General features: G+C 41.4%; 1 protein-coding gene across 1 annotated transcript in view; it reads right to left on the bottom strand.

The window, feature by feature from the left end:
• Window positions 1-6474, bottom strand: part of LOC149441158 (proline-rich transmembrane protein 2-like) — a 54936-nt gene extending 48462 nt beyond the window's left edge. Inside the window, exons 1-2 of the mRNA XM_089657680.1 lie at window positions 6296-6474; window positions 572-1095 (exon numbers count right to left, since the gene is read on the bottom strand). Of these exons, the coding sequence (XP_089513806.1) occupies window positions 572-994 (423 nt within the window). The 5' untranslated portion in view covers window positions 995-1095; window positions 6296-6474. The remainder of the gene's footprint in view (window positions 1-571; window positions 1096-6295) is intronic.
• Between the last annotated feature and the right edge of the window lie 8125 nt (window positions 6475-14599).

Here is a 14599-nt window from a genome sequence, read left to right as displayed (position 1 = left end):
GCAAAGAAAGAGAAAAATGAGAATTCATTGAGCAAGAAAATGGAGGATTCCGAGAGGTCTACAATGAAATGGAGGCTTGAGGAGTCAGTGATACAATGAACAGATAAGAGGTCTATGAAAAATGGACACATTGGAGGTAGATGACACAATGGACATTGTAAGAGGTCTGTGCCAAGACAAGTGAAGGATCTATGACAAAATGGACATTTGGGGGTCTATGACAAAGTGGACAACGAAGAGGTTTTCGACAAGACTGACAAGGGAAGGGTTTATGACCAAATGGACGTTTGGGAGGTCTAGGACGGAGTGGACAACTAAGAGGTCCTTGACAAGACAGACAAGTGTAGGGTCTGTGTAAAAAATGAAACCATGGGATGTTAATGACAACGTGGAATAATTGAGAGGTCTCAAGGGTTTATGACAAAGGAACATTTGGGTGGTTGATGACAAAATGGACAAGAGAGAGGTCTGTTACAAGATAGGCAAGTGATGGGTTTATGACAAGATGGACAAAGTTTTTTGACAAAGTGGACACATAGGAGGTCTACGACAAAACATACATCTGACTTACCATTATGGAGTACACAAAGCCAACAATGTTCACTGGCCACATGGGACAGAAGCACGACAAGATGGCAATAAGCAGATAGTCCTTTGGCTTTTCCGCTTCTGCGCCACTAGCCGTGGCTGTAGACCCTTGTCGACACAGACTTGGCCTGGGAGAATTAGAGGCAGCTTGGGCTAGCCTTCCCTCTGAGCCAGTCAAGCTGGGGGCTCGAGGTCCTCCATTGGCAGCTGGCTGGGCCTTGAGGTCATTCAGAGAGGAACATTTGGACTGGATGGTCACCGTCGGCTCTGCTTCTGAAGCAGCAGTCTCCGGTGCAGGCTCCGGCTCTTCCACCACCACCACGGTTGTGGAGCAGACAGGCTCTGTGGCCTCTGGAGTAGTCTGCCCCTCGGGTGGAGGTCCTGTTTCTGCAGGTGGTGTGGCCATGGGTATGGGCGCCAGCGGAAAGGTTTTGAGAAAAAGATGGGGAAGTTTGCTGGGTGGTCAGCCCAGAAGAGAGATGCCAAGAAGGAAAGCAAGAGACGGGTCTGCCATAGGAGAAAAAAAGAAGAGAATTATAAACAGTACAACTAAGATCAGGCAACAGCTATTAATAAGAACATTGCTGAAATATTCACTTAATTATTTCCAGCCGGCAGAAGACATAATTTCCGTGAAAACAGTCCCAAAGCTGACTCTGCTAATCCACATCCCAGAAGTACCAGTACCCCATATAACACCTCTATAAGGCTCCATCTGTCTTCATATACTGCCCAGATTCATCCTGAAGTATGTTTACAGATGTTATGCAGCCATACTTTCTATAAGATGGTCCTGTCTCACTGTAGTGCCTTCCCATTGATGATCCTACACTCCTTCTTTCCATAATGACCTCATATAACCTTTTTATATCTCCCCGTTACTTCCACTCCTCCCCCTTCCTTTACCTCTATAACCCCCTCCATAGTCCCTCCCATAACTCTATATAACTCCTCCCCATCACTCCCTCTGTGACTCCTCTTTATAGATCTTCCTTTACCTCTATAACCCCCCTCCATAGTCCCTCCCATAACTCTATATAACTCCTCCCCATCACTCCCTCTGTGACTCCTCTTTATAGATCTTCCTTTACCTCTATAACCCCCCTCCATAGTCCCTCCCATAACTCTATATAACTCATTTCCTTCTATTACCCCATATAACTGGATCCCACAGCTCCTCATATAACTCCTCCTCATTATGCTCCCATTATTCAGTATAACCTCTCATTTCCCCCCGTTACATCATATAACTCCTTCCCCACTCTCCCCCTTTAACTTCATATAACTTCTCTCCATAGCTCTTCCCATGCCTCTATAGAACCCTTCCTGATAGCTCCTCCTATAACCCTATGTAACTCCTCCCCATAGCTCCTCCAATTGCTCCATATAACTCCTCACCGTGTCACCGCCATTATTCCGTGTAGCCTCTCCTTTTATTTCCTACTGCTATCAATCCATAAATCCAATCCTGTTGTTCCATATAATTCCTTCCCATAACCCATCCAAACGTCTTACATGACTCCTCCCAATAACCCCGCCTAATATATCTTATGATTCCTGTATATAACATCATATGACTCTTCCATATAGCATCTTCCACTTCATTTCATTCATATCATTGTACATAACTCCTCCTCCTATTCCATGTAGCCCCTCCCATCATTCCTTATAGCTCCTTTAAATATCTTCTTCAAAAATGTTATATTTCTTCTACAAATACCTGTATTTCATATTATTCTTACAACATCTATTATTCCATATAACCTCTCCTAATATTCCACAAAACCCTTTGTATATAACATTTCTATGTTAGTCTATTCAACCTCTCCCATTATTCCATACTAGTCCTCATAACCGGTTATTTCTTCTATTTACAGTAACTTCATATAACATCTCCATATCACTGCTTTACCAAATTCATATAATTACTATTATTCCATGTACGGTAAATCATCGTGGTATTTCATATAACTCCTCCTATTTTTTCCATAAAGCTCCTCCTATTATTCCTTATAATTCCTCCTATTTTTTAAATACTGCCTCCTATTATTTTATAAAATACCTGTTATTATTCCATATACTGTACCCCTTTTATTATTTCCCATAATTCCATATAACTCCTCCTATTATTTCATACAACCCCTCCTAATATTTCATTTAACCCCTCCTATTATTTCATACAACCAATCCTATTATTTCATACAACCCCTCTTATTATTTCATATAACCCTTCCTAATATTTCATTTAACCCCTCCTATTATTTCATACAACCCCTCTTATTATTTCATATAACCCTTCCTAATATTTCATTTAACCCCTCTTATTATTTCATTTAACCCCTCCAAATATTTCATTTAACCCCTCCTATTATTTTATTTAACTCCTTCTATTATTTCATATAACCCCTCCTATTATTTCATACAACCCCTCCTATTATTTCATATAACTCCTCCTATTATTTCATATAACCCCTCCTACTATTTCATATAACCCCTCCTATTATTTCATACAACCCCTCCTATTATTTCATACAACCCCTCCTATTATTTCATACAACCCCTCCTATTAATTCATAAAACCCCTCCTACTATTTCATAAAACTCCTCCTATTATTTCATATAACCCCTCCTACTGTTTCTTATAATTCCTCCCTATAACTAATTCTACAGTTTCACTTTACTACAACTATTCTATAGAAATCCTCTCTGTATCCCATGTACTTCCGGCTATTATTCTGCATAACTCCTATAAATCCTATAACCTCACTTATTATTCTGTATATATCTATCTGATATTACATACAGCCTCTACTATTTCCTTACATCTCCTCTCCACATAATTCAGATTATTCCTATTATTCCATTTAATTCCCATATCCCATTTTATTATTCAATGTAATTCTTTGCACTCCATATAATCCTTCTATTATTTCATACAACCCTTCTTATAATTCGGTATTGCTCCATGTGATCCTAGTAGCTCTTAAAAATTACCTATAAACCCCCCTATAAATCTATATAAATCCTCCTATCATAACATACAGCCCCTCCTATTATTCCTCCCTATAATTACCATACTAATTATTATACAGCATCAACGATCCTAACACTGCACATATTTATATTCATTACAACTCTGCCTTCTTATTCTGTTACCCCGCCTATTATTCCATAGAACTTCTACCTTACATGCAACCTACCTTATACCTCTTGTCTTTTTGTATCACTCCAAAATCCTGACACCCCCCCCCAATCAAAGAGAAACTTTTCTTTTTTGTAATATTAGGTTTATATAAATATTTAATTTTTTTCTTTTGTTGGTTGGGTGAGAGATATGCATATTTCTTAATAGGTGCTTATTTGCTGAATCAATAACATATATATGTGTGTGTACAGATAGATGGATAGATAGATAGATAGATAGATAGATAGATAGATAGATAGATAGATAGATAGATAGATAGATAGACAGATAATAGGTAGATAGATAGATAGATAGATAGATAGATAGATAGATAGATAGATAAATAGATAGATAATAGGTAGATAGATGGATAGATAGATAGATAGATAGATAGATAGATAGATAGATAGATAGATAATAGATAGATAGATAGATAGATAGATAAATAGATAGATAATAGATAGATAGATAGATAGATAGATAGATAGATACATACATACATAGATAGATAGATAGATAGATAGATAGATAGATAATAGATAGATAGATAGATAGATAGATAGATAGATAGATAAATAGATAGATAATAGATAGATAGATAGATAGATAGATAGATAGATAGATAGATAATAGATAGATAGGATAGATAGATAGATAGATAATAGATAGATAGATAGATAGATAGATAAGATAGATAATAGATAGATAGATAGATAGATAGATAATAGATAGATAGATAGATAGATAGATAGATAGATAAGATAGATAATAGATAGATAGATAGATAGATAGATAGATAGATAGATAAGATAGATAATAGATAGATGATAGATAGATGATAGATAGATAGATAGATAGATAGATAGATAGATAGATAGATGATAGATAGATGATAGATAGATAGATAGATAGATAATAGATAGATAGATAGATAGATAGATAGATAGATAGATAGATAGATAGATAGATAGATAGATAGATAGATAATAGATAGATATATTCCTTTTTTGGGGGGTTGGGTGTGGGAGATGTAAGTATATATATATATGTATACTTTTTTTGGGTTGGGTGTGGGATATATATACTTCATTCTGTCTATCATTTTATCTATCTATCTATCTATCTATCTATCTATCTATCTATCTATCTCTTTATTTTTGTATTTTTTGGTTAGGTGTGGGATATATACTTCACTCTATCTATCCTGTTATCTATGCGTCTATGTATCTATCTATGTATCTATCTATGTATCTATCTTTTATCTATCTCTTTATTTTTGTATTTTTTTGGTTGGGTGTTAGATATATATTCTGTCTATCCTTTTATCTATCTGTGCATCTATGTATCTATGTATCTATCTTTGTATTTTTTTCTTGTTGGGTGTGGGATATATATACTTTACTCTATCATTTTTTCCATCTTTTCTCTATCTGTCTATCTATCATCTATCTATCATCTATCTATCTATCATCTATCTATCTATCTATCTATCATCTATCTATCATCTATCTATCTATCATCTATCTATCTATCTATCTATCTATCTATCTATCTAATTATCTATCTATCTATCTATCTATCTATCTATCTATCTATCTATCTATCTATCTATCTATCATCTATCTATCTATCTATTATCTATCTATCTATCTATCTATCTATCTATCTATCTATTATCTATCTATCTATCTATCTATCTATCTCCCTCGTTGTATACCTTGCAATAGACACAATAGTGCATGCACACACAATAGCGGTGTCTGGTCCCCAGCATCCGCACAGTCTGCACACTATACACAAACACAGTGTGAAGGCGCAGAGCCCACTGGAGCCGGGCTGATCCCCCCCCCACACACACACACACATATATACATATACTGTAGGCTGCACTCTGCAGCGCTCCCATCAGATGTGAATGTAGATGAGGTGGAGGGAGGGTGTGGAGGGACAGTAAAAATGAAGATGCGGTGGAGAGGGGCTATAGATCTCCACCTGGACCCCGGGATGAATGAGATGTTAACCACTCATGTGCTGGCTGTCCTATCACACACCATATGTGCCCCGGAACATTCTATCTCAGCGCATATGCTGCACTTGGCTCTCCGCACCTTAGCGTGTGCCGTGTGTTTGGAACGGTGTCTGCGCAGCGTGTTTGGAATCTTGTGTAGTAAGCAAATATTCCCCCCCCCCCCTTCTCTGAGCCACCCTGCGCCTCTTTCCCCTTCTGTCGCTAACAACACCTGAACCCATGTATGATGTAATTAATTCCCGATGTGCAGGCACCCCAAATTCTTCCTGAACCCCCTAGATGTGACATGCATGTTGTTCTTGGTCTCATTCCGGTACCCGCCTACCACCCTCGAAAAGCCCCCTTCCACACTTTATGCCGCGATACATGCACAGACCCTACAGTAACCCTACGAGCGCACCCCTTCACTTTGCACCTATAGCGTAAAAAAAATGTCCAGACACAGCAAAACTGAGCGCATCCCCTCCCGACACACCTATAGGAAAGCATCTCACCTCCTCTCTTTCCTCCTGTCCTTTCTCCTGTGGTCTCCTGGGGTTAGCTAGTGCAAGGTGGTGGAGATGCGCAGCACTGAACCCCTACAGGTCAGCCCTAGAGGGGTTCGTCTCCCACCCACCCCCCGAACACAAAGCAAAGCAGCGTGTGTCTGGCTGTGAGAATACAGTGTCTGTGTCGCTCCCTGTCTCTCCCCCTCCCACTTTCTCTCCTTTCCCCCCTCTTCTTGCCTCCCTCCCACTTTCACTCCATCTCTTCGTCTCTTTTAGCAACTGTAAGGATGAGCGGAGGCTCTCCACACGCTATCCTCCCCATTGCTAACTCTAACAAGCATCCACGGCTATTCCAGAGATGTCATGTAATTACTGAACCTATTCCTGGGCTGACAAATAATTACTGAACCTAGCAGTGGCCTTCAGTAATTGAGTTACGCCATAGGTGACCCTAATCACGGCCCTGCCATATTCTAGAAGTGGCCCATTGGCCCTTAAGTTGCCCTTGTGCCAACTCTACGATCACCGAGGACTTGGTTCCCTAAAATGCGTACCGCTGTACCACATAGAAGATGTGGTTGAAGAATATTGTTTCAGTATTTTGTAGTAGGCACTGTGATATGCATAAACTTTGGCGGGCGTGGATGAGACAGTTGCACCATTTAGTAAAATGTTAGTGAATACTCATATATCTGGTTGGCTCAATCCAAGCCCCCCGTGATTTGATGAATTCAACTCTGGGGGGTGCCAGGATTGGTGTGGGAGATGAAGCTTAGGCAGGAGTGTGGTGCTCAGTCGCAATCACTACAGCAGCCTTCCTCAACCTTTTTTTACTGCAGAGGAACCCTTGAAATAATTTTCATGTCTCAGGGAACCCCTAGTAGGATTAGTATATCAGGGGTCATTGGGAAAATACCTCTTACATTGGTGGTGGTAAATGGGAAAAATGCCCACCTTACAGTGGTGGTCAGAATGATACCCTTGCAGTCATGCCAAGTGGTGTTGGACCTGGAACTATGCAGGCACCGTCAGATGGGAGGTCAGTTAGCCACAGCTTAAGGAACCCCTAGCCACCCCTGGAGGAACCCTGGTTGAGAATGCCTGCACTACAGACTAATAATTGGGCAAACTTGAAGATATCCTATTTTTGTCATTCCGTAAGTTGCAGAAGTGGCAGTTCCCGAGACTTATTTCACCAGTAGGCTTAGCAAAGTTTGGTAATAACCACAAATTATTGTTCATAACTCATGAATTGCCAACATATTATCCAACACAGTACAACTCTCAGCTGATGCACTGTGATATGTATTAACTTTGGTGGGTGTGGATGAAGTGACTGCATCAAGTAGTAAAAGCTAGAGAATACTTGATTAAATCCAAGCCTACAATGGAGATGGAGGTGCCAACATGTTATCCAACACAGTACAAATCTCAGCTGATGTACTGTGATGTATTAACTTTGGCAGGTAAGAACGAGGTTTTTCCATCAAGTAGTAAAAGGCAACTGACAGGTGTTAGAAGGACTCGTGTGGTAGATGATGTTTAGATGGGGGCATGGTAACTATAGACTCAAAAATGACCAAACTTGACTGTATCCTACTGCTGTCCTTCAGTAAGTTGCAAAGGTGGAAGTTCAGAAGTCTTCTTATAATTCTAGGCTTAGCAAAGCTTGGTAAAAACCACAAATTATTGTTCTTAACTCACGGGGCACCAACATGTTATCCAACACAGAACTCTCAGCTGATGCACTGTGATATGTATTTACTTTGGTAGGTGTGGATGTGGTGGCTGCATCAAGTAGTAAAAATTAGAGAATACTTTATTAAATCCAACCCTACAATGGAGATGATGCCTAGGTGGGAACAGAGTGCTCAGCCACGATGACTACAGACCAGTAAATGGGCAAACTTGACCACGTCCTCTGACAGGTGCTAGAAGGACCAGTGTGGAAGATGATGCCTAGGCAAGAAGTTTAATGCTCAGCTGCAATCACTACAGACTAGTAATTGGTCAAACTTGACTGTAATCTACTGCTGTCCTTCGGTAAGTTGCAGAGGTGGCAGTTTGTGAGCCTTATTAAACCACGAGGCTTAGCAAAGTTTGGTAATGATCACAAACTATTGTTCTTAACTCATGACATATTATCCAACACAGTACAACTCTCAGCTGATGCACTGTGATATGTATTCACTTTGGCAGGTATAGATGAGGCGGCTGAATCAAGTAGCAAACTTTAGAGAATATTCACATGTCCTGTTTCTTAAATCCAAGCCTATAGTGGAGATGATGCCTAGGTGGGGAAAGGGTGCTCAGCCGTGATGACTACAGACCAATAAATGGGGAAGCTTGACGGTGTCCTCTGACAGGTGCTAGAAGGACTTGTGTAGGAGATGATGCCTAAGTGGGGAAAGGGTGCTCAGCCGTGATGACTACAGACCAATAAATGGGGAAGCTTGACTGTGTTCTCTGACAGGTGCTAGAAGGACTGGAGTAGGAGATGATGCCTAGGTGGGGAAAGGGTGCTCAGCCGTGATGACTACAGACCAATAAATGGGGAAACTTGACTGTATCCTCTGACAGGTGCTAGAAGGACTGGTGTAGGAGATGATGCCTAGGTGGGGAAAGGGTGCTCAGCCGTGATGACTACAGACCAATAAATGGGCAAGCTTGACTGTATCCTCTGACAGGTGCTAGAAGGACTGGTGTAGGAGATGATGCCTAGGTGGGGAAAGGGTGCTCAGCCGTGATGACTACAGACCAATAAATGGGCAAGCTTGACTGTGTCCTCTGACAGGTGCTAGAAGGACTGGTGTAGGAGATGATGCCTAGGTGGGGAAAGGTTGCTCAGCCGTGATGACTACAGACCAATAAATGGGCAAGCTTGACTGGGTCCTCTGACAGGTGCTAGAAGGACTGGTGTAGGAGATGATGCCTAGGTGGCGAAAGGGTGCTCAGCCGTGATGACTATAGACTAATAAATGGGGAAGCTTGACTGTGTTCTCTGACAGGTGCTAGAAGGACTGGAGTAGGAGATGATGCCTAGGTGGGGAAAGGGTGCTCAGCCGTGATGACTACAGACCAATAAATGGGCAAGCTTGACTGTGTCCTCTGACAGGTGCTAGAAGGACTGATGTAGGAGATGATGCCTAGGTGGGGAAAGGGTGCTCAGCCGTGATGACTATAGACTAATAAATGGGCAAGCTTGACTGTGTTCTCTGACAGGTGCTAGAAGGACTGATGTAGGAGATGATGCCTAGGTGGGGAAAGGGTGCTCAGCCATGATGACTACAGACCAATAAATGAGGAAGCTTGACTGTGTCCTATGATGCTAGAAGGACTGGTGTAGGAGATGATGCCTAGGAAGGGGTTTTGTGCTCATCCTCAATCACTATAGACTAATAATTGGGCAAACTTGGACATATCCTGCTGTTGTCCTTGTGTAAGTTGCAGAGGTGGCAGTTCACAAGCCTTGTAAAACCACTAGGCAAAGCTTGGTAATAATCACAAATTATTGTCCTTAACACATGGTACTAAACCATCCATTTCCATCCTTTGGTGGCTTGGTGGTAACATCAGGTTTGATGAGATGACAATCATATGTGGGAGTGGTTGACCTAGTTGATCTGGTTGTGTGGCTGGCATATGGAGCCCCTTCTCCATGGTCAGTATACCAGAGAGCTGGATGCGGCTATTGCCGGGAACGCCATCCTGTTTTTTTTAACTTTGTACTTTGTTTTGAGTATTTGATTGCTGTTCTAGAGACATCTATTGCCTTACTTTTCCTGAAGAAATGAGCGATGACCCGAGAAATGCATTGAAGCTTGATTTCCCCATACGCATACACTTTGGAAATATGTACAAATTAAGGATCTGCATATTAAAGAGTTGTGAGAATATGGATGGATAAATTATGTATTTCTAAGATGTTGGTATAATAAAGAGCGTACAATACATTATCTTAAAATTTTAGATTGAAAAATAAAAACTTTGATTTTTAACTATATTAATGGATTATTTTTTTTACCTTAAAAGCTCTGTAACTTTTATTTTGTAGGATAGGAAGTCTCATTAATTGTTTAGGATGTGGTTCCCTAATTACAGCTATAGTTTTCTTAGTGCCCCTTTCTTTTTCTGTTTTATTTTGAAGGATGATGAATCTGGAGTAATGGGTGTAATAGTAATGAAGAGGAAGTAGCCTGAGAAGGGGAGGAACAGAGGGCGATGAGTCTCAAGTGAGTAATACAACATTAGAGGGAGATGAATGAGGAGTAAGTAGTGGAATAGTGATGAATCTGGAATAAGTAAATGAGTGGAAACAAATACATCACCTCCTGCACTCAGGGACCCAGATCAGAGGTAGGCCGATGGAACAATATATGAAAGTTCGTCCAAAAACTGAACAAAGGTTGTGCAGCTCCAACATGAGGCTGGGGTAGCCCGATACAAACTGAAACGCGTCAGCTTTACCCTGAGAGTATCCCCTCTTGATGAGATTCACACGTATCTCCTATTCCAGTGCTTCAATCTTGGATTTTATATGCCTTATATATTGCCTTATATATTGCCACTTTTGTGAGTATATTTCTTAATCCAATAAATGTACCATTTGCTTACTGAGGTAATGCACAAGGTTGGTACGCTTTTGTTTTTGTTCATCACTACATAAGTAAATGAGTGTAATGAGTGGAAAAGTAGATGTTCAGGAAGCTGATGTATACGGTAGCATAATAAATGAGAGCGATGAATGCATAGTAGAATAGTAAAGTGTGAGAAGCAAGGAATGAATAGAGGAATAGTAGTGGGTGAGGAGCCTGGAAAAGATAGAGAATTCAAGGGTGAGTATCCTGGAATGGGTAGTGATATAGCAGACAGTTAGGATCCTGGAATGAGTAGTGGAATAGTAGAAATTTAGGATCCTGGAATGAGCAGTGGAATAGTAGAAATTTAGGATCCTGGAATGAGTAGTGGAATAGCAGAAAGTTTGAATCCTGGAATGAGTAGTGGGATGGTAGAAAGTTAGAATCCTGGAATGAGTAGTGGGATGGTAGAAAGTTAGGATCCTGGAATGAGTAGTGGGATGGTAGAAAGTTAGGATCCTGGAATGAGTAGTGGGATAGTAGAAAGTTAGGATCCTGGAATAAGTAGTGGGATGGTAGAAAGTTAGGATCCAGGAATGAGTAGTGGGATGGTAGAAAGTTAGGATCCAGGAATGAGCAGTGGGATAGTAGAAAGTTAGGATCCTGGAATGAGTAGTGGGATAGTAGAAAGTTAGGATCCTGGAATGACTAGTGGGATAGTAGAAAGTTATGGTCCTGGAATGAGTAGTGGGATGGTAGAAAGTTAGGATCCTGGAATGAGTAGTGGGATGGTAGAAAGTTAGGATCCTGGAATGAGTAGTGGGATGGTAGAAAGTTAGGATCCAGGAATGAGTAGTGGGATGGTAGAAAGTTAGGATCTTGAAATGAATAGTGGGATAGTAGAAAGTTAGGATCCTGGAATGAGTAGTGGGATGGTAGAAAGTTAGGATCTTGAAATGAGTAGTGAGATAGTAGAAAGTTAGGATCCTGGAATGAGTAGTGGGATAGTAGAAAGTTAGGATCCTGGAATGAGTAGTGGGATAGTAGAAAGTTAGGATCCTGGAATGAGTAGTGGGATGGTAGAAAGTTAGGATCTTGAAATGAGTAGTGGGATAGTAGAAAGTTAGGATCCTGGAATGAGTAGTGGGATGGTAGAAAGTTAGGATCTTGAAATGAGTAGTGAGATAGTAGAAAGTTAGGATCCTGGAATGAGTAGTGGGATAGTAGAAAGTTAGGATCCTGGAATGAGTAGTGGGATAGTAGAAAGTTAGGAACCCGGAATGAGTAGTGGGATGGTTTAAAGTTATGATCCTGGAATGAGTAGTGGGATGGTAGAAAGTTATGATCCAGGAATGAGTAGTGGGATAGTAGAAAGTTATGATCCTGGAATGAGTAGTGGGATGGTAGAAAGTTATGATCCAGGAATGAGTAGTGGGATGGTAGAAAGTTAGGATCCTGGAATGAGTAGTGGGATAGTAGAAAGTTAGGATCCTGGAATGAGTAGTGGGATAGTAGAAAGTTAGGATCCTGGAATGAGTAGTGGGATAGTAGAAAGTTATGATACTGGAATGAGTAGTGGGATGGTAGAAAGTTATGATCCAGGAATGAGTAGTGGGATGGTAGAAAGTTAGGATCCTGGAATGAGTAGTGGGATAGTAGAAAGTTAGGATCCTGGAATGAGTAGTGGGATAGTAGAAAGTTAGGATCCTGGAATGAGTAGTGGGATAGTAGAAAGTTAGGAACATGGAATGAGAAGTGGAATATTAGAGAATAATGAGAATAGAATAAGTAGTAGAATAGTAGAAAGTGAGGCATCTGGAATGCGTAGTAGAATAGTAGAGGGTGAGAATCCTGGAATGCGTTATGGAACAGAAAAGGATGAGAATCCTGAAATTAGTTGTGGAATGGAGAAGGATCCTGAAATAAGTACTGCTAAAGTTGAATTTAATGAGTCTGGAATAGGTAATGAAATAGTGGAGGTTGAGGATTCTGAAGTGAGTAGTGGAATAGTATAGGGTATGGATCCTGGAATGAGTAGTGGAATAGAAGAGGATGAGGAATGTGTAAAGTGTAGATGAATCGGTGAGGGTGAGGACTCTGAAATGAGTAGTGGAATAGTATAGGGTATGAATCCTGGAACGAGTAGTGGAATAGAAGAGGATGAGGAATGTGTAAAGTGTAGATGAATCGGTGAGGGTGAGGACTCTGAAATGAGTAGTGGAATAGTATAGGGTATGGATCCTGGAATGAGCAGTGGAATAGAAGAGGATGAGGAGCCTAGAATGAGTAGTAGATTAGCAGAGAGTAAGGAATGTGTAAAGTGTGGAGGAATCGGTCAGGGTGAGGACTCTGAAATGAGTAGTGGAATAGTGTATTGTAAGGCTCCAGGAATAAGTTGTGGAACAGCAGAGGATGAGAATCTTTGAATGAGTAGTGCAATAGTATAAGGTAAGGAGCCTGGAATGAATTGAAGAATAGTAAAAGGTGATGAGTCTGGAAAGAGAACTGAAAAAGTAGAGGTGCCTGGAATGAGTAGTGGAAAACTAGAAGATAAGCACCTTGAAATGAGTGATAGAATAGTAGAAGGTGAGGATTCCGGAATAAGCAGAGAAATACAGAGAGGTTGATGCGATAATCCTGAAGTTAGCAGGGCATTAGTACAGGGTGAGGATCCTGGAGTTCATAGTGGAATAGTAGAGGTTGGGGGCTGGGGGGTTCTGAAGTTAGTGGTGGAATAATAGAGATTGGGGGGGAGGGGGATCTGGAGTTAGTGGTGGAATAATAGAGATTGGGGGGGAGGGGGATCTGGAGTTAGTGGTGGAATAATAGAGATTGGGGGGGAGGGGGATCTGGAGTTAGTGGTGGAATAATAGAGATTGGGGGGGAGGGGGATCTGGAGTTAGTGGTGGAATAATAGAGATTGGGAGGGGGGGAATCTGGAGCTAGCGGTGGAATAGTAAAGGTTGGGGATGGGGGTTCTGGAGTTAGTGGTGGAATAATAGAGGTTGGGGGGGATTCTGGAGTTAGTGGTGGAATAATAGAGGTTCTGGAGTTAGTGGTGGAATAATAGAGGTTGGGGGGGGGGGGTTCTGGAGTTAGTGGTGGAATAGTAGGGGTTGGGGGGGGAGGTTCTGGAGTTAGTGGTGGAATAGTAGAGGTTGGGGATGGGGGTTCTGGAGTTAGTGGTGGAATAAAAGAGGTTGGGGGGGTTCTGGAGTTAGTGGTGGAATAGTAAAGGTTGAGGGTGGGGGGGGGGGGGTTTGGAGTTAATTGTGGAATAGTAGAGGTTGGGGGTTCTGGAGTTAGTGGTGGAATAGTAGAGGTTGAGGGTGGGGAGGGTTTGGAGTTAGTGGTGGAATAGTAGAGGTTGGGGATGGAGGTTCTGGAGTTAGTGGTGGAATAAAAGAGGTTGAGGATGGGGGTTCTGGAGTTAGTGGTAGAATAAAAGAGGTTGAGGATGGGGGTTCTGGAGTTAGTGGTGGAATAGTAGAGGTTGGGGATGTGGGTTCTGGAGTTAGTGGTGGAATAGTAAAGGTTGAGGGTGGGGGGGGTTTGGAGTTAGTGGTGGAATAGTAGAGGTTGGGGGGGGGATTCTGGAGTTAGTGGTGGAATAGTAGAGGTTGGGGATGTGGGTTCTGGAGTTAGTGGTAGAATAGTAAAGGTTGAGGGTGGGAGGGCTTTGGAGTTAGTGGTGGAATAGTAAAGGTTGAGGGTGGGGGGATTTTGGAGTTAG

The sequence above is a fragment of the Staurois parvus genome, unplaced genomic scaffold, assembly GCF_062004578.1.
Source record: "Staurois parvus isolate SC_StPar_1 unplaced genomic scaffold, SC_StPar_1.0 ptg001021l, whole genome shotgun sequence".
NCBI lineage: Eukaryota > Metazoa > Chordata > Amphibia > Anura > Ranidae > Staurois > Staurois parvus.
This window is presented reverse-complemented; position numbering and strand designations above follow the sequence as displayed.